The sequence below is a fragment of the Cyclopterus lumpus genome, chromosome 3 (assembly GCF_009769545.1).
Source record: "Cyclopterus lumpus isolate fCycLum1 chromosome 3, fCycLum1.pri, whole genome shotgun sequence".
NCBI classification, from domain to species: domain Eukaryota; kingdom Metazoa; phylum Chordata; class Actinopteri; order Perciformes; family Cyclopteridae; genus Cyclopterus; species Cyclopterus lumpus.
The window spans coordinates 17,004,273-17,020,789 of record NC_046968.1 but is presented as its reverse complement, the minus strand read 5'-3'; the positions used below and the strand labels follow the sequence as shown (position 1 = coordinate 17,020,789).

Genomic DNA, 16,517 nt, shown 5'->3' with positions numbered 1-16,517 from the left:
CTTGCATCCTCCATGATAAGCTAAAAGGACACCAAGTGTTCTTTTTCTGGGCTATTTTGCTTTCACTATAACCCAGCTGTGTTTACTCATAATGCAACAGGTTGGACAAGAAGTGTTCACACCTGCTTTCCAACTGGTGGTTTGTTGTCTGTAATTTGGGTGGGGACTGGGAAAAACAATTGCATTTTTTGTGGATTAGATTACAGCTAGTCTTCTCAGACATTGGGGGCTTATGAGCAGCTTTGTTTGTCAGCTGGGTGCCTCCTGGCTGTCTGAGCAGCAGATGTCCTCCCCCACCATTTTCTTTAAGACTACTCTTATGTTGACACATTGCTAAAAAAGACCGACAAATAAGTATTTTCGTTTTATTATCATTAGGTTCTTCCATTGCATTTTCAAATGTGAAGCACATCTCATGTACTAACAGATGGATTCACCCTTTTTATCACATTTCTTTTTAGCAATCAGTTATCACTGCCTCATTTATGTATATTCCTGTAAAATAAGAAATGCAGTTTCCCATTTAGTTGACCCCCTTACCACTCATTGGCATATATATATATATATATATATATATATATATATATATATATATATATATATATATATATGTGTGTGTGTATTGCTGTTCTTATAAATAACTTTAAAGGTTTTGTTTATTAGGGAGGGATTCACAAGTCAAATGTACCCTCTGATCACTGCAATTTACGCCTTTATTTCTGTCATTCGTATGTTTACATTTCACAAATTCTTTAGTCGTACACGATGTGTATATTCATATAGGCATGCAAGCTACATCCACATCCTAAATCGTTGTGGCTGTATTTGATCGATTACTCTGGTCTCGCCAATGCCGTCAGTTCACAAACATTTGCTTGCAGTTGGTGCGAGAGAAAAAGGACATGTTAGAGGCAGTCAGGGCCACGAAACAGCACGCCAAGACGGGGTAACGGAGCCCCTTACAGAGATGGGCGCCTTCGACCAAAGAGGAAGAAGACGAATTTGAACTGTGTAGCTACAACCTGGACTCGGCCTGGGGTTTCTAGACGCTCATATGCAAGAGTTATTTATTGTTTAAAAATGTGGGAGATGGTGGCGTTACCGAGAGCGAGCTCTCCCTTCCTGTCGTCTAGGACAAGATGGCAGCAATGCAGGCGAACTGTGCATGGTATGGATTTATAAATCCATAACATGTTCAGAGAAGCCCTGGATTATACTTATAGTGACTCTATGTGAAGGTGAGTGGTGGAGAGAAGGCCGTCAATGGTGATATTTCTATATCTTAACCTTTCAAACGATAGTTTGACTGTGACGTAATACAAAGTCATAACTTGGCTGCGAACTTAGCTAGCGAGGCTTTTGCTGTATACGGTTTCAACGCGTTCGACGTAGTGGTGAATTTATTGTATTATTATTCGGTAGCGATGACGTTGTAGGCAATTATGAACGTGAGGGCATTTGACACTGTTGTGTTTGTTCTTGCACTGTTGTCACAGCGACCCGTTGGTTCGTCTTTAACGTGTTGCCCTAGTTAGCTAAGCTAGATCAATTGACGCTTGCTATGTTTAACTAACACTAACACACCGTATTTGGACAACTTGGACCGAGCGACCACCGCTAACTTGTGAGTGTCGTATTAACACCAACGTCACTTCATACGCTCGTTATGTGTTAGCTTTCAGTTGACCTAGCAAAACATCGCAAGATAACGTTAACTCGCAAACATTATTATAGCTAGCAAAAATTCGATAGACCTTTTTCACATTTTCACAGTAACACATGCTGGATTGTACGGTCTAAATGTGTACAATGTATTTCACCTGTCATTAAACTAACGTTAACTTATAATACTGGAAGTGCCATTGTAAAGTGGTATATTTATTTGTTGCCATTAACGTGAGAGTATAACGTGTCGAAGCTGCGTACTGAACTGAAGGTTGGCTAGTCAGTTCCCTTGCAAGCCTCTTTCTGGGTGGCTGTCCGTGGATCTTGTCTAGTATTTCGCTCCTTAGGCCGGTTAACTGTTTATAAACGTACGTTGTTACCGTGTACTAACTACAACCTACATTTTTAGATCAGTCCAGTTCATCGTCTACCATCTCACCGTAGCCTGTGTTCAAAGTAAAGCGAAACACGATGTATTATAATATAATGTCAGAATAAACAACGCTGTAATAACCTACTTTTAATAACGATCTTTTACCACAATGCAGTTGGTGGTCCCGGGTTAAATAGGAGGTAAAGGGTAATAGTGGAGCTTTTATATGAGGGTGTGGACAACCACCCACCAGCAAAAAAAAAGTACCCTATATAATTTTAGGCAACATTCTTTTCAGGAAGAGTCTTTTTGTGGCATGAAACCATCACTTTGAGTTCCTGGTCCACTGAAACTTGTATTTTTTTGTAAAAGGGTGATTCTGTATACTAAAAATTAAGACTTGTTCTGTGGCCTACAACTTTCCCCTCTGCATGTCTGCCTTGTATGATGTTAGCGCTAGTATTTATTTTGTTTCACTGAAACAAAGGAATAACATATTGTGGATAATTGTTTTGGTTTCCTCTATTAGGTGGAACATATTGGCAAGTTGGGCCTATGCATTAGACATGGCTGCTTAGTTTGGTCCAAGTTTTTTTTTTTGTAGTTTTATGTTCTTGTTACCTTATCAAAGATAATTGTTTTACTTGCAATTCTTTTGATTGTATGGAACACTACTCTCATACAAATAGTATAATGTTATACAATACCATTACATACCCATTCCTACTCTTTCTAAAACATATTTATGGTATTTAAACTGAGTACAGTGAGGCTGCAACACTGTTTGTGTGATTCCCCTTTGCTTAGACACTCTTGCTTGCTGTACGCATATCCCATCGGTTAGCTTATCATTAGCAAACACTCAAAAGCAAGGTTGTGGGTTGTAATGATACCAGTAATGCAAGAAGGTCAGCACACTGGCCAGTACATAAATGTGTAAACAGTGTTGTTCCATACAATAATTGGTATTACTGGGTAATGTTGGTTAACGGGTGGAGAGGCAATAAGAATTGGGAACATGTTGTCATGTGATGTAATGCAACACGGATGTGCTTTTCTAGGGGAAGCTAGTTATCAGTATTACATTGTGGCCAACTTAATGACTGGTTTTCAAGTGATGTCATCTTTAAATTTGCGTACAGATATGAGGCAGTAAACACAACGGAATGCTTAAAAGTGTATGGGTAGAGCACTATGACAAGAATATGTTGTGAATAACTTGCATGAGTTACAAAAGTGTTGGGTGGAAAACATCCAATATCCCAAGAAGAAACATCTATTCCAGCACATGGAACATAATTACCTATATGCATCAAGCAATCTGGTCAGAGCCCAGGATTTTAAGAACATGGTAGATGCTTTTGCGTGGAAAAACGGGAAAGGAAAAATATTTCGGTAAAATGGCTCACTCTGCTACTGTGTTCATGGCTTATTCAATGCTGATTTAAGTGTAACAGTTTGTGGCGCTCTATGATCAATTCTTTGCTGATCAATTTGAGTGCTTGTTGGGGCTTCTAGTATTTCAGAGTGTGAAACATGGTGACAGCTGTTAATATATGTTTGATATAGGTGATAGACAGGTGGCTTTGAAAGCAAAATGCATTACTTGGTAGACATTTTACTATTGGTGAAACTTTATCTATAGATATTAGACATCTGAAATTAAGTTTTACAGTGTACATCTGGCATACATCTAGTATGTTCTCATAGTTTCCTCACAGAAAGCAATAATGACTGCTATCAGGGGTGATGAGGCCTTTGTCTTCTTAATCTGTGGCCATCTGTGCTTATTTACATCTTCATACGTATATTTAAAAAGGTGATGGTTTACGTGCTTTACATTAAATAAAGAGTCCACCATGATGAGCGTAATATCAGCATGTTGAGTATGGATACAAAATGGTACTTATATGGTGCTTATTAAACAACGTTAACTATATCTTTAGTACAATAGTCAACTGCAATGTAAACAATTGCCTGTGTCATACAGGCAGAATACTTTGAGATACGTTCACTGTGTTAACAAAGTGGTCACATGTTTTGGAATACAGAGGGCCTTTTTATCTAATGTGCAAAGAAGATTATGTTCACGAGACACCGGCAAAGCCCCACAGTGTTGAGGTTGTGGCACTGAGTTAAGGCAGCAACCTCTGCTTAACAATCAAGGGATTGCAACTGCACGAAGCAAAGACAAACACAAGCTAAATCAAGTTTGTTCTTTATACGGTAGTGTATCAAACAAGACCCAACCCTAGTTTATATGTTATACAATTTAGTCCAGTGGCAGCATACTGAGATCTAAATTTAAAAACATTTAAAACATACTAAAAACATGTTCTTCGCAAAGTATTTATATGAATGCGGCGATACAGTGATCTATGAAGATGTACCATATAACTCGGGTCATGTTTTTGTAGATGTGACAACACATTGCACCATAACTGCAAAAAATATATCTAACATAGCCTCATACATTTTGTGGAAAAATCCCTGTTGCTGACTACTCAAACATCCACAGCCGGAGCCTAAAAGTCTATGGATACTATGACATAATGCCTAAGTTAGCCAAAGATATGGCTCTTGTCACCACTGCAAAACAAAGGATTTATGCTTTGTGAATAACAAGTAAAGGTAAACCACTGTTCTCCATGTTGTGCTACCTGCTCTGACATTAGACTTTAAGCTTTAAAGTATTAAATATCCCGTCAGCCTGATTTATGATCAGGCTGTACTATGGAATCATACATGGATGTTATGCTTGTATCAGTGTTGACTTTCTCATATTAGTTTCAGCCTCCTGACAACCCTTTAGGATCACACGGAGCAAAAAAAAAAAAAAGTTTCCTGACAACAGGTAAATTATTGAACTGGACTAGGTCTTTGTGTTTTGGGACACTGAGTTAAAATGCATGTTGCAAGATTATGTTATCACCCAAGTTGGTTTTACAATCGGCTTGCCTTTGACAAAAATGTGAATGCATAAGGCGTCTGTTTTGCTATGCTCAAGGATGGCAGTATAGAGGCCAAGTCGCACTGATAATAGCAACACCGTGTATCACTTTTAGCCGAGAAGTAAAGCCACCTGGCTATGAATAGTTTCTTCAACTCCTAACTGACTTACGGCGTTGGGTTCAATTGCCTCTCACCTATGACTATTACTGATGGAAAAATATTCCGCTGCTTTTATTGTAAACAAATTACTCATCATCATCACTGCACCCTTTAGTCACCGGACAGGGGCTATAGTTTTGCTTGCTCCACCCATCCCTACCCCCATCCCAAACATGGTGTGGCTGTCATCGCATTTTAATCCTCCCACCCATTACAGTATTATTATTTCTGTGTCACAATGCAATTTCTTTTGTCAATCAGTACCATTTGTTCACCGTGAACAGGTGTTTATTTTCTTCTCAATTTAATTTTGAGAAGACCAGGGTCGAAAGTTCAACTTTGTACAATTACTTAGCAGTTCAAAGTTGCTTGAAATATTCTACAACTTTGAAGGCAATTTTGATGCCACAGGAAGGGCCTGACGGCTGACCAAGGGAGTATCTGGCTTCGAATGGTAATTATAGCAGCAGCTGTCATACTTTGGAAACAACAAAGGCTGTCTACTTCACATCCTTGTGTCAGACTTCTCCTGACCATTTAGAGATTGTATTTGCGTGGCCAGGGAAATTAACCAATGCGCAAGTTAAGTTTTTTTTTTTTTTTTTTTAAACCTGAATTTGGGTGTTTTATAACGCCAAGTGGGTAATTCAAATCTGAACATCTTGATTGCTCAGTTGGTGAGAGTGGTATAGGCTTCCTCCGTCCAGGGACTCTGGCACCAGACAGCATGCTCTCCTTCGGCAGACCAGACAATTTACATTTACATTCCCAAAGCACTGACATAAAACTCTCTAAAAATGTTGTATTTAATGTGTAAGTCTATAGGTGCTGACAGAGTAAACTGCCCAAGTTGTTGTCCAGCACTGCAATTTCATTGAAAGGGTCTGCATGTTCCAAAAACTCACGATTCCTAACAGCATAGTCAAATGCACTGTTGCCTCATATTTCTGAAGCGTTGAGGGAAGTAGCTAGTGTATTTAGCAATGTTTTGGCTAGTGAGAATAGTTTGAAACATACTGGCTTGGAGATCAAATCTACAACGCATACAGAACCTGCAGACAGTAAGCATTGCTATCTCGCAAGTGTCATTTTTTGAAAATTTCATTTTGGTAATTCAGAAATTATACCCATAGTGGCTGTAATGAATAATGGAGGCAGGGGTTTTAAATTACAGACAACACACCATAAATGTAGGTACTTTAGAAACTGTCCCAACAACAATTAAGCAAATCCCATCATACACCGGGTGAGAGGTGGGGTACAGTATTGAAATGCCCCAGCCTGCTGCCATCACATGATAATTACATGTTAATGTATTAACATACAGTCTAGTGCAGCTATTCTCAAACAATGGCCACATTTTTAACAATCAGAAGTGGGTCTTTTTTTAGCTCTATGGGGTATAGAATGAAAACGTTTGTGTCACTGTGGTGGCTTCTAGACTAGACTTGAGCCAGGAATATTATTTTGTAGGTATACCTTTTGTGGACATTTTTCAATTCCCCATTGGGCACATCTAATTTAGTTTTTATTCATGACAAAAATGGTTGTCCTTTTTAGTCCAGCTTGAGCTAATTTGAGAATTCATTTTGACTAGAGAAGATGGTAAATAGTGTCAGCAAACAGTGACACAGGGTGTTATTGTGCAGAGAGCTATCAAGGGAATATATTGAGCTTATCTTGCTGCTCAGAATAGTCAAAAGGGTGGCTCACAGCATTAGTGTTATCACAACACAAGTGTGTTTTCCATTGGTATTTATTTTAGGCAACTCTACGGGGGCACTATTGCCCAAACCTGACTTGCCTGTGTTGTCCTTTTTAGATAGATTTTTAGAAACAGATTATCTGTTTATGATGGTACTAGTGCTAATAAAACTAGATTCTTTATACACAACACATCACTTGTAACATTGATTCATTTTTGTCTAATTTGTAAATTCTTTTGTAAACATTGTTCTGATAACTGTTGAATGAAGTATGAAACCATTGGGGAAAAGCTGCTTGTATCTCAGTGAATTTGCCCTGGAATGAAAGTGGGTCATATGCTCCAGTATGGTACATAGACAGTGTCTGATGAAGTCACTGTGCCAGTTTTAAATATAGATTCTAAAGATGATCCGGATCATGAAACTTGTAAATTAACTTAACTGCTCTTTGTCTGTTGCACATACGGGAGTTTCTGAATATTTCATCAATATATCCACTAATGTAATTGGACTTGTGGGCCTTTTGTGTCTTTCTTTTTCTCTTTTTGTCTATCTTATCCTTTCTCCCTCTCTACTGGTTGCCTAGAAACCTGCAGTGCATGGAAATGGCATGAAAAGGTCAGGCAAACCTTTGAGAAGTTACTCATCCACTGTGTGGAGGTGTTAGTGGGATTGCAGTGGATAGGGCAGAATGTGGATCTTATGCACTCTACAACATGTTATCTTGCCCTGATCCATTTTATGTATGAGGTTGGGGTGGCTGATGTTAGTGGGGACACTTATAGATGTAAGTAGTATTAAATAAAACAACAAAATGGGATTTGGGCTGTCTGTTGTTTTGGACTCATGGTAACTTAAAACTCCACCAAAAGCAAATAAAGACAGGAACACACTCTGGTCAAAGCCAGATAGGTTTTTGTATTTCACAATATGTTGTTCAGTATTTAGGTACAAGTATGCTACATTACATAAACTTTCCACAGTACCTCATAGTCGGTATGGTTTATTAAAATAGTCACATTTTTGTCTCATGCTAAAAAGGATCCAATCTAATAACCTGTTTTACTCTCTTTCTCTGCAGGTATGGCCTCACAAGTTTTGGTCTACCCACCACACATTTATCAAACCCAGACAAGTGCCTTTAGCAGTGTGAAGAAACTCAGAGTTGAGCCCAGCAGCTGTGTGTACCATGAGAGGGCACAACCGCATACTTATCTGAACAGCAGAACCCTTGGAATTGTGCACCCAACCAAACAAGCCCACTCGTTTGTGAACCGAGACTTGGCGGTGGTCGTGGAAGTGCGTGGAGGACAAGGAGGACACCCGGTGCAGACGGTGGTTGTGGGTGGTGTACAGAGACAACAGACTGGTAATCGAGGAGGAGGAGAAGGACGACGACGACAAGGCCCGTCTGCAGCCCAGCAGGGGCAGGACACAGGGGTTGTCCACTCGCAGGGCAAGGAGCAGCAGCAGCAGCAGACAGACACAGCAAGTGGGGGCAGCAGTGGAGCAACAGGGGCAGGAGGAGGGGGAAGGGGAGAGGGCTGCAGTGGAGGAGGTGAGAGAGGGGGAGAGGAGGAGGAGGAGGAGGGTAACAGAGACAGAGACAGAGAAGAGAACTGTGGAGGTTTGAACTCAGCCAACAGCTCTCAGCGATGTGGACTGAAACGTAAAAGTGAAGAGCTGGATAACCGAGGGAGCGCCATGCAGATTGTGGAGGAACTGTCAATGTTGCCTGCCATGATGCAAACGACGAATGTGGGGAACGCGACCATGACTGTGCCTGCGGCCGTGGGGGCTGGAGGGGGCCACTCGAAACATGGTGGAGGTGCAGCAGGAGCGATGGGTGGAGGGGATGGGGACTATCAGGTTGTACAGCATGAAGTCCTGTGTTCCATGAAGAATACGTATGAAGTGCTGGATTTCCTGGGACGTGGTACATTTGGCCAGGTTGTAAAGTGCTGGAAGAGGGGCACGGGTGAGGTAGTGGCTGTAAAGATCCTGAAAAACCACCCTTCATATGCGCGGCAGGGTCAAATCGAAGTAGGCATCCTTGCTCGTCTGAGTGGGGAGAATGCAGATGAGCACAACCTAGTCCGAGCCTTTGAATGCTTCCAGCATCGCAGCCACACCTGTCTGGTGTTTGAGATGCTCGAGCAGAACCTGTACGATTTCCTGAAGCAGAATAAGTTCAGCCCGCTGCCCCTGAAAGTGATAAGACCTGTGCTACAGCAGGTAGCTACAGCTCTGAAAAAGCTGAAGAGCATGGGTTTGATTCATGCAGACCTCAAGCCGGAGAACATAATGCTGGTGGACCCAGCGAGACAACCCTACAGGGTTAAGGTGATAGACTTTGGCTCAGCCAGCCATGTGTCCAAAGCAGTGTGCTCCACATACCTCCAGTCTCGGTACTATAGGTGAGTACAAATAAGAGAGAAAGTGATTTAAAAAAAGATATTTTTAACAAAACACGTTTGAGTTCAGTGCAATTCAAACTAATGTCAGTCTCTGTTTGTGTCCAGATGGCCATAGTTGGTTTAAAAATATCCTTCCTCTAACAAAACAAGGAAATGTCTGCCATACTGCACAACATCCTGCCTGTTTAGGACCCACATAGCACAGACTCTGGAAAATTGTGTTTTGCAAGACTTTAAAACATTAAGAAAACACGTTTTTTATTGACTTTGTGGACATTTCTTCTATCATTTGCATTTGGGGCGAAGCAGCTTTAACCTTAGTATGATGGAAAAAAGAATGGATAGGCAAATATGTGAAACATTATTATTTCATAGTGTGAACAGTTCGATTAAGTCAAGAAAGGTTGGGAGGGAATTTATTACAATTCCAAACACAAGTATGCTATTGGGTATAACATGGCAGTAGATGCAGTACCTAATGTTTATGTTGGAAAGACGCTGTGTTTCTGGTCTTGGATGTGCAAACGGCATTATATAATGCCAATATATGATGGTTGCTTTGGTTTGATTAGAAAGACAGGCGTGAAATGGTTTCAACTGTTAGGTAAGAGGCAGTTGTGACCCAGTTCACTGTTTGGTTTTGACCTTTCCCTGTTTTACATAGAGAGTCTGAAATTGTCAGAAGATATAAAGTAAGCCCATTTTCACCAGTTTTCTCCTCAGATGATGTCCAGTAATTCATATGAGGTTTTGTGCAGAGACATAACTCAGGAGAGGCATGACTATAATGATTGCTAACTTATTTTAATTTGAAGCTTTGTCATTGGGGTACACTCTGTTCATTAGACATAATGATTCAACCAAGTTATATTATAAACAGCAACTAGCTACAACAACATGAGGCTATATCCCACTTCCTTTGACCTTTTCTAAAACACAAGGAATGAACTGTGACATTCAATACTGCCCTGGCGTCCATACAGTTAGCATACCTGTCTGTGAGGACACAGTGGAAATGCATAGTGTGTTATGTTGAGCTCATGGAAGAGGACCAAATCTATCAATGGTCATAATAACACCCTGTCAACATACTGTCTTTTTAAACAATGTGCCTGTTTACATTGGCCCTGTCATTTCTCTTGCTTCACCTGCACACGTCTATTTGCACACACAAACACATTATTATATATTAAGCTGTGATCTTCGTCATTCTGGAAATAGCTTTGCCAATAACGAGGGTATTATAATTATTTGCATTACTATGGAGTGTGTACAACATTATTAACATGTGTTTGTTTGGGGCAGCCATATGTGTTGTTCTCTGTGAGCCTCCACTGTGTAGAAATTGGCATTATTGGTTAAAAAAAGTGATTTATATTAGCAATACAGATGGAGAATAAAATACCAGTAAAACTTGTTAAGATAATGATTAAGGGTACACTTACTCAAGTAAGATGAGTGTTGCCTCACTATTCTTTGAAATCTGGCCTAATTCAATGGAATGCTTAAATATTAAATATGTATGGTGCAATAGAAAATCTGATGGATCATAAAGATTTCTAGCAAGACAGACAAGCGTTGTTCAGTCTACTGCGCTGCGGTTTGGAGAAACAATGCTACCAGCTACACTAACAGTATGGTCTGCTTCCTGATCAGGTGTTCTTCTCTTTCTACCATGCCAGTGGGTCTCCCTTTCTGATGACGTCCTCTAATAGGTCAGATGTCGACTGCAGCAGCTTGATGCTGAGGAGTGATTTATGTAGTTTGTGGTTTAACTCTGCCTGATCAATTTGGCCCTCCTCAACTCTCACAAACTCCCACACGAAGTGTAAAGTCTGTATCTAATGCCCATGAGTTGTGATTTGATCATCTTGATCTAACATATCAAAAGAGAGACAACTGTACACTATCTCCAGACCTACCTGGAACTCATGACGTTTGTAAAACACGTTGAAAAGGTAACTTTAAATCTAGACATGGGCATTTAATGAACCTGTGTGTAATGGAGGATTAGGCGTATTGCTCTGATGGCGCGTGACAGCAGATCGGAAAACCACAAGGCACCTATATTTGATAATTGTTGGAAGCATTCAGGATTTGGTATAAAACTGCAGTTTGTTATCTGTGAACCTTCAACATGTGCTGTTCCTGTCCTAAATAAAAACTATTGGGAATGTTCACCATTTTAAGTCTCCAGGTCACAGTTTCTTACAGCTCGTCACAGTTTGGCAAGAATATCTGAGATCTACTCAGATGGCATATTTAAATCGAGGGATTTTGTTGCAGAGATTTCTTTAATGCTTTTTTTGTCTTAAGTCTTGGTTTCTAAGTCTGGGAAGAAGTGTGAAGGATTTAGTAGCAACATGTAGGTCAATGCTGGCTGTTTTTTTAGTGAAAGGCATTTACATGTCATTTAAATAATTCATTGTTTTTGTGAATATTGTCATGCTGTACTATGCACTTATTTCAGGAAGTCGCTCAAAATAGAACTGCCTTGCTTTGCTGCACTTTTGTGGGGGAGGATGTAAACCGTGCAGCTGCTTCAACGCTGTTTGTCAGTTCTTTCAACCTCAAACCTTTGTATACCAGCTATTTCTTTTCCATCCTTAACTACAAAGAACAAATGATACATTCCATATTATAATTGCGAATATCATTTGGTACGATTTATGTTGCTTTTTCATCAGGCTGTGTTTATGCCAGTGCACATTTCTAAAAGATGTTATATTGTACACCATATTTGTCAGATTATGAGCAGAGGGATGTTTTTTTAGGGTCCGAACAACTGACAAAGTCAGTCCGAGAGGACCCTATTGAAATTGTCATAGGAACACCTACAAAAAAAATAAAATGACAAGGTTTAGGCAACGTCTTCTACTTAGACGGTGAACGCAAGTTTTTTCATCTGATTGGTGGCGTAGCAAGATAGTCATTCGCCCTGTGACCGAGAGACCCGTGTTCAAATCCAAGCCATGGCTAATTTTTGCATCACTTTTTTTACATTTAATTTACATGACGTGGTCTATGCTCACATTGTCACAGCGCCACCTACTGGTCAAAACAAATAAGCCTAGAACGCAACAGATTCTTTCACATGTAATTTACACAACATGATCTACACTTCACATAGAGAAACACGAGATGCAGATGTATATGTTCACATTGTCACAGCGCTACCTACTGGCTCAACTAGACTTGCTTGAATCTGCCCAAACTTGTCATGCTTTTTACAGCCTATGTTCACTCCTAGTCGAAGCGCCACCTACTGGCGTAAGAAAACCAGCGTTACGTGACAAACGATAAAACGTCCGACTGCCGCAAATGAGCGAGGACCCGCTCATCGCTGCTCGCAGCTTTAATCTTTTATGTCTTATTTATGTATTTTATATAAAAGGGAACCATGTACAGTTAAAAACATTAATGTCACCATTTGATACACCTCGTAGATTATAGTTTTATGTTAATTTACATCTGTAGTCCCTTGGCAGGTCAAAATAACTCAGTAGTTACTTCAACATAGGATGTGAGAACTGACTTTTATTTTTTTTTATTGCTGATTTGCTTCTCCTGTTAGGACAAAGTTGTTTTCATTACAAAACACTAATGAATGAAAAAGGCTTTGTTAAAATGCCTTTCTCTGTAGTGTGTACCCCCCTTAGACAGGAGTATACAAAGCATCATTTGAGGGAACAGCGTTGCTGAGGCTAAGAGTGAAGGGTTGCTTAAAATAGCTCCTGGGATGCCGGCCAGTGGGCTTTGACTTCTATAGATGGTGAAGCACATAGGCAGGCAGAAGGAAATAGGGACAGCCTGAAATACTAGAGAGCTCTCACTTACTCACTCAAGGTCAACCAGCTCCAACGTCAGCTGTTGTGATTTTCATATGTCTGTTTGTGCATGTTTTGCTATGGGCGCAGCATTAATATTTGTTGGCCAGTAATCTAAAGTGATCTATCAGCTTTTCAAATCAATAATTTTGACAGATGCACCAGCCACAGTTGGAGCTCAACTTAATGGAATTGACCCCAAAATTTGTATATAGTTTTTATCTTCAACTAAATGATTACAAACAACATGTAAATGACTCCGGCCAATTTAGATGAGCTGGAAATGAGACATTGTAGCAAATAATTTGGATGTGCAAATGTAGTGTCCTTTCTCTTATTCTTGTTTCTTAATTCTTAACGTTACAAATTTATTGCATTTGGCCAAAGGCAGACGCATTATTTGTGTTCCTGTGCAACAACACAGCATGGACAAAATGAAAAGGTCTTCTCTAGATTGCCCATGCTGGAGTCTGGACCAGTGCCTTTATGTAAATGACAAGCTGTTGTTCATTCTATCTACGCATGGAATATTTGGTCTAAGACTACTGGATTAACTTTTCCCTGTAAAATAAACAGATTATTTGAAACTTGTTTTGTGTGCGTGGGAACTCTTTGGCACAGGAGAGTCTCACCTTTTATGAACCGTGTACTTAAAATCTATCATTTAGCAAGAATCTGAATTATGCTTCAAGGTTATTTCTCATCATGGTGTTTTTGCAGCATCTTGTATTTTATTAACAGGCTGTTGGGTCAGTCCACTTTGATCCTGTATCAAATCAGTATTAATATTACAATCTTTTTTTTTTTTATCTTCTTGTTGAATCTGTGACAGAAGGAGTTCCCCTAATGTTTCCAAGAATATTGCAAACTTGTGCTCACATGATGAAGACTCATCGCTGGTCACTTCAATCCAGCTCGTTGTTGTGCCAATCTGCGTCACATGCTCACATGCACTGCTTCATGTTTAGCTGCAACACTTTACTTTTCTGGTGTTGTGCCAACGGTCACATTGCTTTAAGTTTTTACTGATGAATAACAAGAATATCTGCAGTTAACAGAGCAGGTACAATTTAGTTTCTATGAAAGAACATTTTGCTATACTCCTGCAAAGCTGCAAAAGTGTTGTTGCATGCCAAATGTATGCACACTCAACTCAGTGAGCACTTGATTGTGGGCTTTTGCCAGTGTGTTATAGTACAGATATTGCTTGAATAATCCTGCAGTGGGACATAGTTCAGCATAGTGTGCCATTCTGGCATGCCTTTTTTGGGTTGGTAATTCAACAAACAGTTCAAACACAATGTCAGCAGAAAAGGCTTGAAATTCCAAGATCAGCGTTGTATTCCAGAAAGCCTGTATGTCCTTATTGGTGTATTCATGAATTAATTGCTTTGGGGTGTAACGTTAATGTAGAACTTGTGAGATTTCACCTTGGAACGATTGTCAACTCAAGGCTTTAATTTGCTGATGGCTCCTTTTAGCGCTATGCATTCTAATACATGAGAGGCTTTATATAGATTGCAGTACATTAATAAGCTGGGGTTTGTCTGTCAGCTTTGTTTTAAAGTTACCATTGCAAAGATCTCCGTTTTGTTCTCTTTGACGGCACCAATGGCGATGAATGATAATTGCAGCTGCATTTTTGGATCGCACTTCCCAGAGACCCAACACGTTTTGTCTTTGTTCCCAGTAATGTCTCCACAGACACCCAATTCATAATGCCACAAATGTACTCGCTTTCATCAGTGGGCTATGGGCTCAGTAACCTTCAAGGTTACCTCATTGAGTGACTTAAAAGGCATTTATTTACATAAACATCTTCAAGATTATTACTTTAATATCATCACAATAATTTGTTTCCTCATCAAATAACAACACCATAGATGTAAAAAAAAATAATGAATTGCTCCTCAATATTCAGGGATATCCGTGCTGCGAACAGATCTGGTCCGGTCTACATCCAGGACATGGTCAAACCGTACACCCCAGCTCGTTCACTTCGCTCGTCTTCTACCAATCGGCTTGTAGCTCCGTCACTACGAGCTAAACACTCTACGAAGTCACGACTTTTTGCTGTGCTGGCTCCTCAATGGTGGAACGAGCTCCCCATTGACATCAGGACAGCAGAAAGTCTCTACATCTTCCGTCGCAAACTAAAAACACATCTTTTTTGACTATACCTTGAATAGGGAAGGTAGCGCCGTAGTAGCACTTTGGTAGGACTTAAATGGGTCTTACTGATAGCACTTTGTAGTTTTAACTTTATTGAAGAAATTGTACTTGCTTGATTCTTGTTGTTCTGAGTTTGGACTCATGGTTTAATGCACTTATTGTAAGTCGCTTTGGATAAAAGCGTCAGCTAAATGACATGTAATGTAATGATATCCTTAATGGGTTAAGCTGGGCCAGCTACTATTGAATCATTTACATGATATCGGTCAAGTAATTTCCATATAGGCGTGCAAGAAAACAAAGGTTTCATCTGTTTGTTTTTCAAAAATATTCCCATATTTTTTTAATTACCCTCGGGCAAAGGTTCTTGTTATCTTGCCCAGAGCCAGGTGAATTCACTTGGATTCAAACTGAAGATAAGGAGTTCAGTCCACCTGAACTTAAAATAAGGTATTTCTTAACACTGGCTCCATGTCAGCACTTTGATGGTGAACATGTCTAAAACGTGTCTAAAGCCTTGTATCCTTAATCTAAGATCTGGGCAGATTAGAGTGCAAGTGCTACTTCCGCCTTTGCTGCACTGCCTCTGTGTTCCACTGAATAATGCAGAGCACCCTGAGACTGTTGAATTACAGTTCCTGGAAGAGTCGTGCAATAAAGCTTCATTCTTCCATCACGGAGTCACCATGAGTCAGTTTGTTGTCTTGGTGGCTGAATCTAGACCAACTGAACTATAGCCCAAATTAGTTTATTCGAACAAGCTTACTTAAAGGCCTTGGTAGTCATACAATGACACACAAGTGCAGTCACCCTTATTTGCTGTTCTTCGTTTGAGCTGGTAGGATGCCACTTGGTTCCTCCTTGTGAGGACAGAGCAGGAAGGATCAGAGAACTATTTTTGGAGTGTGCGATAATGGCCCTGAAAAAGAAATTGAGATGGATATCATTTATCTGCACTGTTTTTTCTTTTCTTTTTTCAGGTGAGATAAAAATAAGTGCAACAAAAGAAAAAAACACTTTCCAGACCTGAATATCAAAGAACACTGACATTTTGGGAAATGTGTTTGTTTGCTTCCTCAGATACAGAGTACAGTATGGAGATACAGTATGTCTAGGGTATATTTAGCCTAACTTGACACACATACTGGAAGAAAAAAGAACAGTAAGCCACTGTGAATGTTGAAAATACACTTTCCAACAACCCCAGAAGTGTTGTATTAAATGTTAGCCAGCAAGCCAGGTGCCA

General features: G+C 39.9%; 1 protein-coding gene across 2 annotated transcripts in view; it reads left to right on the top strand.

Annotated features, from left to right (window-relative positions):
* Positions 1–866: 866 nt before the first annotated feature.
* hipk3b (homeodomain interacting protein kinase 3b) overlaps positions 867–16,517 on the top strand; it is a 37,226-nt gene continuing 21,575 nt past the window's right edge. For both annotated transcript variants that reach the window (XM_034559717.1, XM_034559710.1), the window contains exons 1-2: positions 867–1,238; positions 7,937–9,272. In XM_034559717.1, coding sequence (XP_034415608.1) covers positions 1,166–1,238; positions 7,937–9,272 — 1,409 coding nt within the window. In that variant the 5' untranslated portion in view covers positions 867–1,165. The remainder of the gene's footprint in view (positions 1,239–7,936; positions 9,273–16,517) is intronic.